Source organism: Hippocampus comes, unplaced genomic scaffold (genome assembly GCF_001891065.2).
Source record: "Hippocampus comes isolate QL1 unplaced genomic scaffold, H_comes_QL1_v1.1 scaffold167, whole genome shotgun sequence".
NCBI classification, from domain to species: domain Eukaryota; kingdom Metazoa; phylum Chordata; class Actinopteri; order Syngnathiformes; family Syngnathidae; genus Hippocampus; species Hippocampus comes.
In genome coordinates, this window is record NW_017805502.1 from 19962 (window position 1) to 34747 (window position 14786).

Here is a 14786-nt window from a genome sequence, read left to right on the forward strand (position 1 = left end):
TCTTTGGTGCATCTTGTCGACTTGAGTGAAACTTACTCGGGTTGACGGTCAGAGTGACAGGTTCCTTTGCCAGAATGGTGCGAGTTGCCAGATATTGGACATTGCAGGTGTAGTCGTCCCTGCTGTCCGTGGTTTTCAGGTGGGCAAAGTACAGATTGCCATCCTTGCCCACCACCACCCGCTCACTCAGTTGGATGTGACGGAGCTCTGCAAGGAGATGTGAGACAACAGCACAATTCAATGGAGACCAATGTGGACTTTGGTTAGAATACGTAGGCCACTTTGACGCACGTAATCAGATGAGCGACTCGACCGAGATGGTTATATTGCTGTGACCTTTCCACTCGCTAAGGTCATAGTCTCAAAACCAGTTGAGACTATGACGTCACATGGAGGAAAAAGCAAGACATTGATGAAGCAATTCATGGTGGATGTTGACTAAAGGATGTGTCAACAGAACACGAAAATGGCAAAGAAATGAAAGAGTGCGTACTCACTCCAATCCATCCAGTGAATGATGGGCTCCATGGAGCTCTGTGGGGGGTTGCACTTCAGAACAATACTGCTTCCCTCTTCAGACTTCAAATGTACTTTTTTCTCTTTCTGTTGGGACGGCGGGGCTGAATGGGGCAGAGGAAAGGGAAACATTCGCTCATGAGAAGAGCACCACCACGCGTTGGAATATGTTCACAACAACCCGTGCCTTGACAAGAGTTTTGTTTGTACCGTGATCAAAACATTTGTATCTCAACTTATCTTTCTCGACTGAAAAAGATGGAAATGCCATTAATGTGTTCCAAGCTTCCAGATAAAAGCCAAACAAATTTGTTGTAATGTGCTTATTACCGGAAAAATAGCACTCTACGATACTGTACTCAAACACAAAGCCAAGATATCATTTGACATAATGTTAAAAAAAAAAAAAAAAAAAAAAAACAGTTTTGGTCTCAATGCAACGGAGATTGTGCTGCTGCTTCTGGTGTGTGTGTGTGTGTGTGTGTGTGTGTGTGTGTGTGTGTGTGTGTGTGTGTGTGTGTGCCTGCGTGTGTGCGTGCCTTGGTCACCTGGTGGCAATATGATGCAGAGACAGAGACACGCACGAAGAGGAATTTCACAACTGATTCAGTAAGCTGCAGTGATTGTTTGCAAAGGATAAAGAATATATGCTTGGGAGCATTGTTACCTGTCTACGTGTGTTGCTTCATTTGTGTTCAGATATTGTTGGCTGAAAGGGTTATAGCGCCACAACACTGATGCTGTGGTGTTTCGCATTGTTTGCTAGTATTAAGCTAAAGTGACTCAAGGTCATTTTATGAGGGTTTTTTGAAGACACGATGCGTTATTCTATTTGTTTGATGTTTACTTTGACAGGACGCTTCAGCTGGGACTGAACATTAAACATCTTGATACTTCTTTTTCAAAGAATTGTTCACTAGCTGCCCAATCGTTGCTTGTAGGACGTGCATTGAGTTCACTGCCACAATTCAGCACTTTGGGCTCCAGTTTTCGCTCGGTTGTCAAAGCAAAATATTGTCTGAACAACAGCCCGTTTCTCGAAAAACTTGTCGGTTGCCCAGCACCTGAAGGCACAACAGTATCTTGTCGCCGTCACGTTGGCAACAAGACTTGACACTCATCACTTACAAGGAGGATGGAGAAGTAGACGAAAGCAGCTCTTTTGTCTGGAGGGAGTGGAACAATGTGATTTGGGAGTTGTGCGTGCTAGATTTGCTTGGTGCCTCCCCTCTGCTCATCGTGCGCAACCCCAAGGGAGCCACTGAAGAGGGCTTTGCATGACATCAGCTCACCAGTGTTTCTGGGGAAACGGTTGTCAGGGAAACTGTGAGTGAAGGGGTTCGCCGTGGAGAGATCCAGCCACATAGGTGATGGATACACAAAAGTGCGCTTTGCATTACACGTGTCCATGGCCTTGCATAAGTGTATTTTTGTGTGCGTTGATCTCTGTGTGTGTGTGTGTGTGTGTGTGTGTGTGTGTGTGTGTGTGTGTGTGTGTGTGTGTGTGTGTGTGTGTGTGTGTGTTCCGTCTGCTGCCATCATGTTCTTGCATGTCATTATGTTCAAGGTGGCTGTGCCGTGTTGTCCCATTCTGAGTCTTCATTTATGAACAAATGAGCTCTTTAGAAACCAGGACAACGCGACATCACACAGCTCTGCTATTGGCCTGCAAACAGGCAATTAGCTGGCGTGAGCTCAATTACAGGAGCGCTCAAGCATTCCAAATACATTTCAAATATATCAGGCTTCTTAAGTGTAGAACTAATTTTCAATTTCAAGATTTAAAACAAAAAAACAAAAACAAAAAAAAACACCTCTGGGCTTTATGCTGCTTATTTGTGCCCATCTCACTTTTTTTTCTTTGTTATATAATGAAACTTATTAGAAGAGTGAATCTTGTTAATTCCAACTTCACATGTATAAATGCACTATAATATAATATGCTATATAATATCAACAAGATAACATTGTAACTTTTTGCCTTTACTGTGACCAAATTTGGCCAAATGAAACCCAAACGACAATCCTTTTATTTTTTTGAGCTGAATAGAACAGTTTGGGTACAATACCCAAAGGCCTCATTCTAGACTCAAAATCTGAAATGTTTTGGTTGATATGTCTTCTAACAGAACACATAATTGAAATTTTGGACAAGGGTGCAATGCCATGTCATATTCTTAGCATATTAAACAGACGTTTAATGGTTTACTGCACTCAAATGGAACAAATATATGGAGCCTCTTCAATATAAGAGAAAAAAAGTGGAACAGATTTTATTTATATACTGTGTGTGTGTGTGTGTGTATATATATATATATATATATCCCAAAGTAGATGCAGTTCAGCCGTGGTGTCTTCCATTTACATGGTCGAAGTAGCACAAGTTCTTTTTTTTTCCTTTTCTGCTAACACAAGAGTCAGTGGTGAAAATCTCTACAAATCAAATGTTTTGGAGAGCTGCAGTCTTAGCACAAATTAGCATTAGCTATTAGTGCTGTTACCATTAGCTTGTTTGCTCGATATATATATGTATATATATATTTTTTTTTATTTACACATATATATTGACCTTGTTTTTCCAACCTGTGTGATGTGCAAACACACCAGAGTTTGAAAAACCAAAACCAATGAATGCATAGGCTTACTTCATATTGAGAAGAGCTGATGTAAAAATAAATATTGTACGTAGTAAAAGAAGCCGAAAAGCTAAACAATTTCAAAATGTCCATAATAAGTGTGTACATGGGAAAAAATGCCACAAACAAGGTGAAAGGGTAATAAAAATCCAACAAGGCTTAAAGGTTAAAATGCAAGCGTTAAGCCATCCATGACATGACTATTGACTTGTTGGAACTTCAGTCAGTGACCATTTTGTGTTGAATCAAGGTCGGGTGCCTTCTCACCGTCAGTGTTGAGTGTGGCCTCATTGGAGACGGCCGTGCCGAGCTCGTTGGATGCGTAGCACACGTATTTGCCCTGGTACTGCTTCAGGGAGTCCACTGTGTTGCTGAGGGTGTAGAAGGCGAATGAACCCAAGCGCTCCGTCACCTTCAGCTCCGGGTCAGTGCCTGGGTCAAACTCCTTTCCGTCCTTCGTCCATCGAAAACTGCAACAGAATCGAAACACAACCACATTTGACTCGAATAACTGCATGTCCTTATGGGATTAAATTTGAGGACGCAAATAAATTGAAGCCCGGGTGGGATCCCAGAGCTTATTAAGTCTCATTGTGATATTCCTCCTTTGCTTGGCAACCTCTGCGCTCAACCACTTGGAGAGATTGCTTTGCCACATTCGTCCTTTGTTGATGACAGAATCGTGACAGAAAGCTGAAGCATGATGCACTAATCAATACGGAGACTGAAAGTCACCCTGAAAGTCTAACTCAGTGTGTGCGTGTGTGCGCATACGAACATGGGCGGCGGGTTTCCCGAGGCTTCGCAGGTCATGACGAGATCTTCCACGCTGAAGACGGTGACGGACTCGGGTTGTGTGACGATAACAGGAGGCCTCTTGACTGCAAGGATCAAAAACACACATTGTCATAATGGCTACACATTGGGAACGAAGGCAACAGAATGCCACTTTGCTCAAAGACCAGACTTTAATCTGAGTTTCTACATGTGTTGCTTCACCGTTTGTGTGTTCATATAGGATTCTAATCAGAATTTGATTAGCCTGTTCAATGAGATAATCTTGTCCAAAACACGCTGGCAAACAGGGTGTCACATGAGATGTCGGCACAAAGGATTTGGTCTGGGCATTTGTTTAGTTTTGGCTTTTTCCAGTTTTACAACTTTTTCAAAGATGGACCCCCCCCCCCCCGTCCCGATCCCCAATAGGAAGATAAGAAGTATGCGATTATACCCATGAATTTACATGACATAAGCCCACAACTCCAGTGTCAACACACACAAAGGTCAAGCATCATACCGTTTTTGCATTTTCATAATAACTGAGGCTAACTTCCTTTTACACTAGCATGACAGTTGAGGGTGTTAAATGTTGCTTGTTTTCTGATGCTGACGGTTTGATCCTGGAACCAAATATTTATTTTCTCAGTTTTTTCTATGTCAAGACATGAACAAATTATGGACATTTTGCCTGAAAGATGGCCTGCTATGGATTCGAAATTAGCATTATTCAAAATGACTCCGTAAATGGAGTTGAGAGTCGTGAAATAAAAACTGTGAAAGCAACTTCCTGCTCGCCTCTGCTACGCTGCGTGCCCAATTTATTAGTTATTTCAATTTTGTCTATCACTTTATTAAGACCTTGGATATCCTAACGCTAGATATGGAGGTAACATGCACTCAACTTATGAGTTCACTTGATTTAAAAAAGTAACTTTATCAGTCTGTCTTGTATTGTGTTATTATTACCGATTTATCAACTCTTGCTACGGGCACCATTATTTTATGGGAGTGGTGCACCATTTGTTTGGTTTCATTACACATGCATTAACTAGTGCTTTGAGACATATTACTCCGGGGTAATGCATACATGACCCGATGACCAGAAGGCACAGAGACACCAATCATCTTTAGGTCAACAGCTGCCTCGAACTCCACGTCTGCATTCGGTCAATAGGATGAGGAAGCAGTCCCAAGAGACGGAGTTGTCATGTCGGAGGAGGAGGAAATTGGTTGGGAAGTGAGCAAAGTGGATGCAGCATCATTCAAGAGGGGCGTGAAAGGGCGATTTTAGTGGACCATCATCTTTGCTTGTTACTAGTCTGTCTCTGTCACAGCCTTCACTAAGGATCTTAAAAAAAGTCTACATACCCCTGTTCAAATGCTGGCTTTCTGTGATTGAAGAAAAATGAGAGCAAGATCAAACATGTCGAAATCTTTTCAGCTATTAATGTGACTTAGAACCTGTGCAATCTAACACTGGGAAAAAAATAGGGTTTTGTTATTTGTTTTTTAAAAGGGGAGATTAAAAAGTAGGTAACGGTAAAGATAGATTGAACTAATGTTAATGAAATGGGAGGCAGCACATCCTGGCCACCGTTTAAACTACTTGTTTCTAGCAGGGTTTCCCTTTCATGTTTTTCTTTCTAGAAGAAGCCTGAAGGTTTAGTGTCAACACGGAGTGCTACTGGGAAATGTTATTTGTTCCCTTCACCTTGACTAATGTCCCAGTTTCCGCTGAAGAAAAAAAAGAGCCCCAAAGCTGACGCTGCCGCCGTCATGCCACACTGTATTGAAGATGAGCAGTTTTGCTTTTGTGCCAAACATATCTTTTATAATCACGACTCCAAAAAATACAATTAAAATCAACCTTGGTTTTATTGCATCATTAACATTTTCTCACAAATGTAGGAGGAATTTCAAAGCAGGTTTTGCAAAATGTAGCCACATTTGAATCTTTTTCTTGGAAGATAACGTTTCCGTTTTATCTCCATACCCCGCAGCCTTGACGTGTAATAAGAATCTATATAATTGGTTAGTGTTCGGAATAATTAATATTCCTAAGATTGTCTCGTAAAGGAAGCAATTTAGCAGTGGATTCTGATTAGATCGTGCAAGTGTACCTTTTAAAGGGGCCACTGGTGAATTAATTGACTCGGTAACTGCAATGGCCTTTCAAAGAAGTGATTGGACAGCAGTGAGAGCCAGCTTCAGTCAGTAAAGGAGAGCAAGATGTCGAGCGAGCCACGAAGCGGGTTGCCGTTGCCGTGGCAGCCGCGTAGACCGATGCGCGGCGATGAAATCGACAAAAGGTTCGACAGAAGGGAAAGGTAGTGAGAGAGTGAGGGAATGCAATGAAAGCTAATAAGCCCCTTCCTGATCAAATTCAAGTTCTGCGCTGGGGGCTGTGCAGAGCAAGGTGGCGCTTTGATATCCCCATGCTGCCCATGTGACTACCGAGAGGCTCACAGTGACACACACACACACACACACACACACACACACACACACACACACACACACACACACACACACGCGCGCGCGCACACGGAAAAAGACAATATGGGCAGTTGGGCACATGCAAGGGCACTGCACACTCAGACGCACAAGCATAACAGTGCAAATGCTGGATTAATTCAAGTGCAGCTCAGAGCAAAGCCTCCCCACTTTTCATTTATCTATTTATTTATTTTGTGAACTGTGCGCTGGAAGGAAAATAGCCCCAGCGGCATAACGGATGTGTTTACAAGGAGCTGTGCCAGCACCTGCATTACCAAAGATTGGTCAGGAAAAGCACTTACTTTCACTGATGTGGTCTTTTTGGAACGCACAGTGGAAGCAACAAAGCAGGCATGAGGGAGAAAAGGTTTTAGTTACAGTACACAGGAGAGACGTAAAGATGTCGAACTTAGACAGCTGTCACTTTGCATGCCGCATTGACAGTCAAACAGTGAATAGAAGTAAAGATACAGATCGGGAATAGGAAATTTGTTTTGGCTTTTTGCGAAGCCGCGCCCTGTTGACACAGATTGGCCAAACACAGCACATGACAGAGCTCGGACAATTTTGCTTCCTTAAACGCAATGGTACTTCACTTTCGCCAACTTTACAGTTTGCAAGCATTTAAGAACGGTTTCACTCTCAAACACATGACTTCTGTTCCAATTGATCCAAATTTTAGCATACAATGCTGCCTTGAGATGCAACAAAGCGACGCCAATGCAGACGCTCCACAGCTTACGAACGAGATACGTTCCGAACGATCGTTCGTAAGGTGAATTCGTTCGTAAGTTGCTTCAGTGCTATATTTTGTATGGAATGTATGTTTAAGGCTTATATAAGTATGTTTACTTGCTAATGATCGTCGGTTGCATCGGCACTGCACCTTTCACGTGTTCCATTATGCGATCTTTCTGTTTATAAATGGTACCGATGGTCGAACGATTCATGTTGTATGCACGTGCAACGCTCACCATTTTCTCACCCTGCATCAAGCTTCTTTATTTTTGCCGCTTTCATTTGAAATGAAATGGCTTGCCTCTTCTTTACACTTCCACTCTCACTAGAAGCCTTTCGCTTTTCACCAACCATATTGAATAATGGATGCACGAGATATTTAACAACTGGGCAGAGGAAGCCGGATTCGGGGTGGATGCTGGGCGAGCTCTCACAGCGCCTCACGTCAGTATTAGCGGTGGAAAGAAGCACTACACCTGTACTGTACTCGGAAAAAGGCGCGCAATACAAAATCGAACTTTTTCTTTTCTTTTTCGACATACCCGTAAAAATGTTCGTATGTACCGTTGTTCGTAACTCGGATGTTCGTAAGTCGGGGAGCGTCTGTGCTTGTTGGTGAGCCCGTCGAGGGGATTTCTCATCGTTTGTTAGCACGAAGTCAAAGTGATTTATCTAGAGCGAGGCTATATGGCTCCTTTAAATACACATATTCATTTTTAGTTTGACGGTAACCTTGAACTGGGAGTGGCAATAATCAACTTGAAGCCTCTTTTTCCAAGGATTGACCGACAGCTGCCGACCTGCTGCTTGTTGTGAAGTGAGTATTTTATAGAAATACTAGCAATTTGCGTCGCTTGAATCACAAAGCACCACAGTATTTTGCTTTGTAACGATTGCAAAATAAACGTGACCCGGCGTCACTCAAGAGATTTTCTGGTTCATTGTACATAGACAATAGATCGTGTCGTTAGATACGTGAAAAACAATCATGGTACACATGAACAAAATAATGAATGACACATTAGTGTCTTGCGCCCCCCCCCCCCACACACATGCTCAAACACATTGATCCAAATCACTGATTTGCACTGACATGTCACCAGCTCGTAAATTGAAAGGCAAGAGGCGCCTTGACCTTTTCCATCTTTGTCTTCCTCTTCCTTCCTCTTCCTCCACATCATTTCGCGCTCGCCATAACCCCACCCCCACCCTTGAGGAAAGAAGACGGCTGGCTAGTTTTATGTCCTTTCATTCGAATTCACGCCATGTGTGTGTGTGTGCGTGTGTGTGTGTGTGTGTGTGTGTGTGTGTGTGTGTGTGTGTGTGTGTGTGTGTGTGTGTGTGTGTGAGCGCGTGTGCGCGTGTGCGCGTGCGTGCGTGTAACTGAGCTTGTTTGTTCACAAGCGTGCGTGGGTGATGAAGGACAGTGACTCACTGCAAGCACTTTCCATAAAGGCAAGCAGCAAATACAGTTACTGGAACGCTTTGTCTTTCTGTTTTGACACTTTGCCGGATCAGCTGCACCTCTACCCGCAATTTACTTGCTGGACCGCCCTCTTTTCTTCCAACAGGCATGAGCAAGAGTTCCAAAACCATGCGCTTGCTGATGCACAGGCACACAGTGTGTGAGATTAATATTGTAGACTCATATACGAGGGCTGTCAAGTGATTACAATTTTGAAGCTAATTAATCACACAATATTCCAGAATTAATTTTCTATGAGGCTTGCAAAATATATTTGCTTGAGGAAAATGAAATTATTGTTAATCATCAAAGTACAGATTCAGAGACGAAACCTAAAAAGGAGTTAACCGAATTTTTTTTTGTGCGTCAACGCCGAAAATAATTTAATTTCCAAAATTTATGCTTTAAGTTTTACAGTACGTGTGTGTGTGTGTGTGTGTGTGTGTGTGTGTGTGTGTGTGTGTGTGTGTGTGTGTGTGTGTGTGTGCGTGCGTGTGCGTGTGTTTTGTTTTGTTTTCCCCCTCAAACTAAATGCCAAACTCAAAAATAGCATTCAGGGGTGTCCAAATCTGATCCTCAGGGGTGGCTCTCCCACATGTTTTAGATGTTTCCCTCCTCCAACACACCTGATTCAAATGACTCGGATCATTATCAGGCTTCTGAAGAGGTTAGTTATGAGCTGATCATTTGAACGAAGGAGGGAAACATCTAAAACAAGCAGGAACGCAGCCTTTGAGGACCAGATTTGGACACCCCTCCTCGAGTTGATTGAAAAACAACATTGTTGTTGTTTGCGATGCACATGAGTGTCATTAGGGATGCACGGTGTGTGACTGCTTCGTGCGTCGGCCTCACAGTGCAGAGGTGTAAGGGTTCGATTCTGACTTTGGCCTTCCTGTGTGGAGTTTGCATGTTCGCCCCAGGCCTGCGTGGGTTTTCTCCGGGTATTCCAGTTTCCTCCCACATTCCAAAAACATGCATGGCAGGCTGTTTGAACACCCTAAATTGTCCCTACGTGTGATTGTGAGCGCGAATGGTTGTTCGTCGATGTGTTCCCTGCGATTGGCTGGCAACCCGTTCAGGGTGAACCCTGCCTACTGCTCTGCTGGGATGGGCTCCAGCATACCCCCAAACCCTCGTGAGGATAAGCGGATTAGAAAATGGATGGATGATCACCATTAGTGAAGTGCCATCATTATTTGTTTATTTGAACCTGTGAGATTGTGTTGTTGCATTTTTACCCCAAATAAACAAATCCTATTATGTTTGCGTGATTACATTTTTTTTGTAGTGCAAGGGGATGTGGGGTGTAGATTCTTTTGGATGTTAAAGCAGCATGTGACTTCAAATGTTTGAGAAAGGCTTGGCAAAGAGGAAGACAAAGACTTGGGATCAGAGCGAGCAAAACTGGTACTGTTTTTTTTCTTGAGCAATCCCATTGTTGATTGAATTACAACACGTTCTGATTCTGATTTGCTCAGAGGAACTGGATCAATAGAGTGAGTAATCAATGCTCCACGACAGGATCAATTAGAAAGTAATTAGACACACAATTGCATAAGGGCAGGGGTAGGGAACTCCGGTTCCTCGAGAGCCATATCCTGCCTGTTTTAGGTCCCTCCCTACTCCAACACGCCTGATTCAAACGATCAGCTCATCAGCAAGCTCTGTCGAGGCATGAACAATTAAAGGTGTGTTGGAGTCGGGAGGGCCCTAAAACAGGCAGTACATGGCTCTCGAGGAACTGGAGTTCCCTACCCCTGCATAAGGAGGAAAAAGGAGCCTCAATTTTGAGCACAAAAATCCAGCACTGAAGACAAAGACACTCAATCTGCTCCTCGCTCTATTGAATCACAAAGAAATAGAATAATTAGCACACTTTGATGAGTCAACATTATTGAATTAGCACAACAATTTGGTGAATGCAGAAGCACCCGTCTTGCAATATGACATCAGAGTATACTCACAGTTGGAGGGAATGTGTATGGTTGCTTGGCTGGGCTGGAGGAGGGAGAGGAAGATGGGGAGGATGAGGAGGAGGAGGCCCAAGCGCCGCCCCCTACTGCCAACCTGCTGTCGCTGTACGTGACCCATGGCTCACTGGCCCATCCAAGTCCTCACACACACACACGCGTGCGCACGCACACACAAGTGGAGGACTCGTCGTTTGGCTTGTCGTTGAGCCCCTCGTGCCCTCCCGCTGGTCTTCTTTCTGCCACATAAAAGAGAATGGAGGTTGGGTTTGGTGCGGGAGGCCAGCAGGGGCCATGTGTCACAATGGGAGAAACATCAGCCTGCACCATGTGGTCAGACTGAGACACGGAGTTAATACACAGAGGGAGAGTTAACTGGAAAATCTGAGCAACAATGAGTGTCTCACCATTTGGTTAATTATCAGGACGTGGCCAGTGGTCCATATGGACGAGCTGGACAGATGGACAAAAAAACCCCAACGACAAGACGCCAATGCGCAAATGATGGACAGATGTGTACACATGCATCGGATGAAGTGAATGATTCAGAATGATTAAAGAAACATGAGCTCTCCTGGTGGGGGGATTGCAACGGTGAAAGGATGCACGGTCAATCAAAACAGAATGTCATTATTATATTTGCATTATTATTATTATTATTATTATTATTATTATATTGGATTGCATTTGCGCAAGTGTACTGGATGAAGTGTCCAGGGAATTGTATGCTGCAGGCGACTTCATTTAAAGGTTCAAGAGATCCCTTTCCGGATAATGTCTGCAATCTGATCGAGGTCTGGCTATCATAATATTCATTCCGAATCACCTAATGACTCTCAAATCAAGTAGACAGTGGTAGAAAAAAGTTTCATTACGGTTCAACAGTCTTGTAATTGTTTAGTTTCGCATTGAACTGGAAGGACTTGGAAAAACAAACTTTATGTTCACATTGAGCTTTGGAACAGAATCCTCATGTAAATTAAAAAAAAAAAAACAACAAAAACATTCAAGTCACTTCAGAAAATTGTTTCTACAAAATATACATGCTCGAAGATCATTCTTGAAGAAGATGAAAACAGAAAGAAAGAAAACCACACAAAGACAACTACCACGTCTTTTCACTATTTCAGTCAAATTTGAAATGGTTGTTCACACTCCAGTCCTTCCTCTAGTCACTCGTATGATGCCCAGGTGTGCCTTGTTGTCTCTTCGATTTGTTTGTATTTCATTCCGTTTTTGCATACATCATGTAGCCTTTGTCACATCGTGTTTTCTGTCATATTTTTTTTTTCAGTTTTTACTTTGAGTATTTTCATTCTAGCAATAGGTGTGCTTGCATTTTGTAAACAAACACCAATTGGGAGATCCTCCCTGTTCACCTGCCTTGCCCCTGCTGCTTCCCAGCATTTGGGCACACTCTTGGCTGCACCCCTCCGTGACAAACCCCCACAAATCTGACAGACCACGACCACTACAAAAACCTTCATCGGTGACATTCTCTGTTTGTGATGAAACTGCTTCCTTGGACTTCTCACCTCACTGCTTGTACCGCATACACACCCGCTCACTCCATTCACAAAAGATGTTCTGAATAAACCGTGAAAGCTGATCACATTCTGTGTAACTCCCCAGAAAGGGGTGTCAAAATAATCTAGTCATAGATTTGTGCTCGTTCGACAAAGGATGGAATCTGGGTCCAGATCCAGCCCAGAGTCCTCTCCTGAATTTATGGCTTCCTGTGTGGCAAACCACCCCTGCCAGGAGTCCATCCATTCTCCATCTGTACCTTTGGAGCCGGTCCGAGCCGTATTCCCACATCGTGGCACCACGAGGGGCAGCCCGCTGATTGTTTGCTCCACTCGGTATCACACAGAAAGAGCTGTTAGCACACACCATCATTAGCACCTTCAAAAGGAAGAGACAAAAGAAACCACTGATAACCGGGCAACGATGCTTATTTGGCAGTCGCTCAGTCGTCTCTGTTGGAGTTCCTGGCGCTGCTCTACGCGCCACCACACGTTGGCACCAGCACAAGAGAGTGCTCCGTGACCTTGGAGAGCGGGGGAAGGTCGCTGAGAAGAGGGATGGACAAGGATTGAGAGGACTGGAGGATGTTTCACCAGTGGGCTAATTACAGCTCATCACTGTGAAGATTTCAGTGTCATGCAGTGGAGTGCAAAGCACAGAGCCAGAGGCGGGGCTGACTGAATTGTCAACATCAGTGGACCCAAATGAGGTGAAATGGACGACCAAACAAGGGCTGAGGCCTTAATGGGCCGGTTTGAACTAGCAGCGTTAGGATTAAATGAGCCATAGAAGTGACTCGCCTGCCTTGGTGAAGGATGCTGGAGGAGTAGAGGATATGTGTAGTCGTGGAAGAGGAGAGGACGAGCTGGAACCGAGGAGGTGGTTAATGGGAGGAGAGGCGAGACAAAAGGACTGACCAATGCTGACAGCTGTGACATCGATCCCATCCATCCTCTCTTCGATACACACATATGCAATTAAAAATGTTCCAATTAGTAAGTGATTTCATATGTTCACTTCTTTCCTGCAACTGCTTGAAGGCTACACACCTAGCACCGCCATCAGACGGCGCTTAATAAATATCCATATCCATTTTATTTATTTTTTTTACACCAAGGAAAAAAATGGGTTGGAAACCAGATTTTAAAAATGGACAGTGAAGGTGCTTGTCCAAAGTGCACAGGGATCCCATCGCAAAGTCAGGGACCAGTGACGGAGGCAGAAGTGGAGGGATTGAGCCGCTCAGAAAAGGGAGGCGGGGCAAGACTGATTTGAAATTTGAAAGCAAGCCGCCGAATGTAAGGATGAACTCCAAAGTACGCAGGCACCCAAGTTTAAGGAGTTCAGAATATGTATTCTATGCTCCCACTTGTGTGTTCTAGTTCAGAGTTGAGCTGCAGCATTTTGAAGCAACTGGAGACATTTGAGGGAGGACTGGCTGACTCCACAGTAAAGCACATGACAGACATTGAGCCGACAACCTTTAACAGCTGCCTGAGCTCAAAAGAGCTGGACTCAAGTGCTGTCAAGCACAACAACAAACAAAAGTCAAAACCAAATTAAGTATGTGTTCATCATTATTTCAGTAGAAATTGTACCAAAAGAAAGTTGAAAATCAGACTGTTTTTGAGGCCCAAGAATTGTGTTGTGTTACTCAACACTTTTGAAAGCTCACCTACTGTATTTTTCAGCATGATGAAATCAGATGTTTAATTGGTCCCAAACACACACACACACACGCGGCACACACACGCGGCACACACACACACACACACACACACACACACACACACGCACACACACACACACACACACACACACACGCACACACACACACGACACAATGAGACCTACGCAAGCTGCAGTGTGCTGAGCGACATACAACATCTGCCTCATTTCACCTCACAATCCCACTCCTGTTAGCTGCTCCATTGGGCAGGTTCAAAGGTCGTGCCTGCGACCGCTGTGATGAGCCATTAGCATGTTCCTGAGTGCTTTTAAACACTCTTATCACAGCTGGAATGTCAAGGGTGCCATCAGAAGCCAGCCAGTCGTGAGGGTTAGGACGGGGGTGTTGGGGGATCATGAATCCGGCAGTGCTCAGACGGGATTTGAGGGTGTGGTTGCTTTTCACATGTGCCTGATTTATTCATTTCCACATTCATTTTCCTTACAAATAGCCTCAATGTTTTACCATGCTGTACTGTCTGAACAACGGAGATGCCAAAGTGTGATCTAAAAATGCACATGCCTGTTAAAATGTGCTTGTGTACCGCTGGTTGGGAGAGCCTTGCACAATCAGGTTTGAATACTGTGATCCTTTGTCATCATCATTTTTGGAGTTGGCATTGAGGAAACGTTTTGGACGTCACAATGCAAGTGTTTCCAGCTCATTTAGGCCCTCTCATCCGAGAATGAAATGCACAAGATAAACCAGAGGACCTCATGTTGTGAACCAAACATGCACATGACTGACTTCTACTGCTTGATGTTTTATGTGCTGGTGACGAGATGAGGATGTACTGTATTCCAGCAACATGGTGAGTCATCAAAATCGATTCCAAAACGCTTCGCCGTTATGATCTACTGCCCTGTGTGTGTGTGTGTGTGTGTGTGTGTGTGTGTGTGTGTGTGTGTGTGTGTGTGTGAGTGAGT

At 44.0% G+C, this 14786-nt stretch overlaps 1 protein-coding gene across 6 annotated transcripts in view; it reads right to left on the reverse strand.

The window, feature by feature from the left end:
* l1cama (L1 cell adhesion molecule, paralog a) overlaps window positions 1–14786 on the reverse strand; it is a 51075-nt gene that overhangs the window by 11634 nt on the left and 24655 nt on the right. For 4 of the 6 annotated variants that reach the window (XM_019877301.1, XM_019877300.1, XM_019877303.1 and 1 more), the window contains 6 exons: window positions 10599–10843; window positions 6731–6745; window positions 3931–4033; window positions 3420–3622; window positions 498–620; window positions 37–207 (listed from right to left, as the gene is read on the reverse strand). In XM_019877301.1, coding sequence (XP_019732860.1) covers window positions 37–207; window positions 498–620; window positions 3420–3622; window positions 3931–4033; window positions 6731–6745; window positions 10599–10725 — 742 coding nt within the window. In that variant the 5' untranslated portion in view covers window positions 10726–10843. Of the gene's footprint in view, window positions 1–36; window positions 208–497; window positions 621–3419; window positions 3623–3930; window positions 4034–6730; window positions 6746–10039; window positions 10201–10598; window positions 10844–14786 lie in introns of those variants that run through there. The other 2 variants (XM_019877304.1, XM_019877305.1) reach the window with 2 other exon arrangements.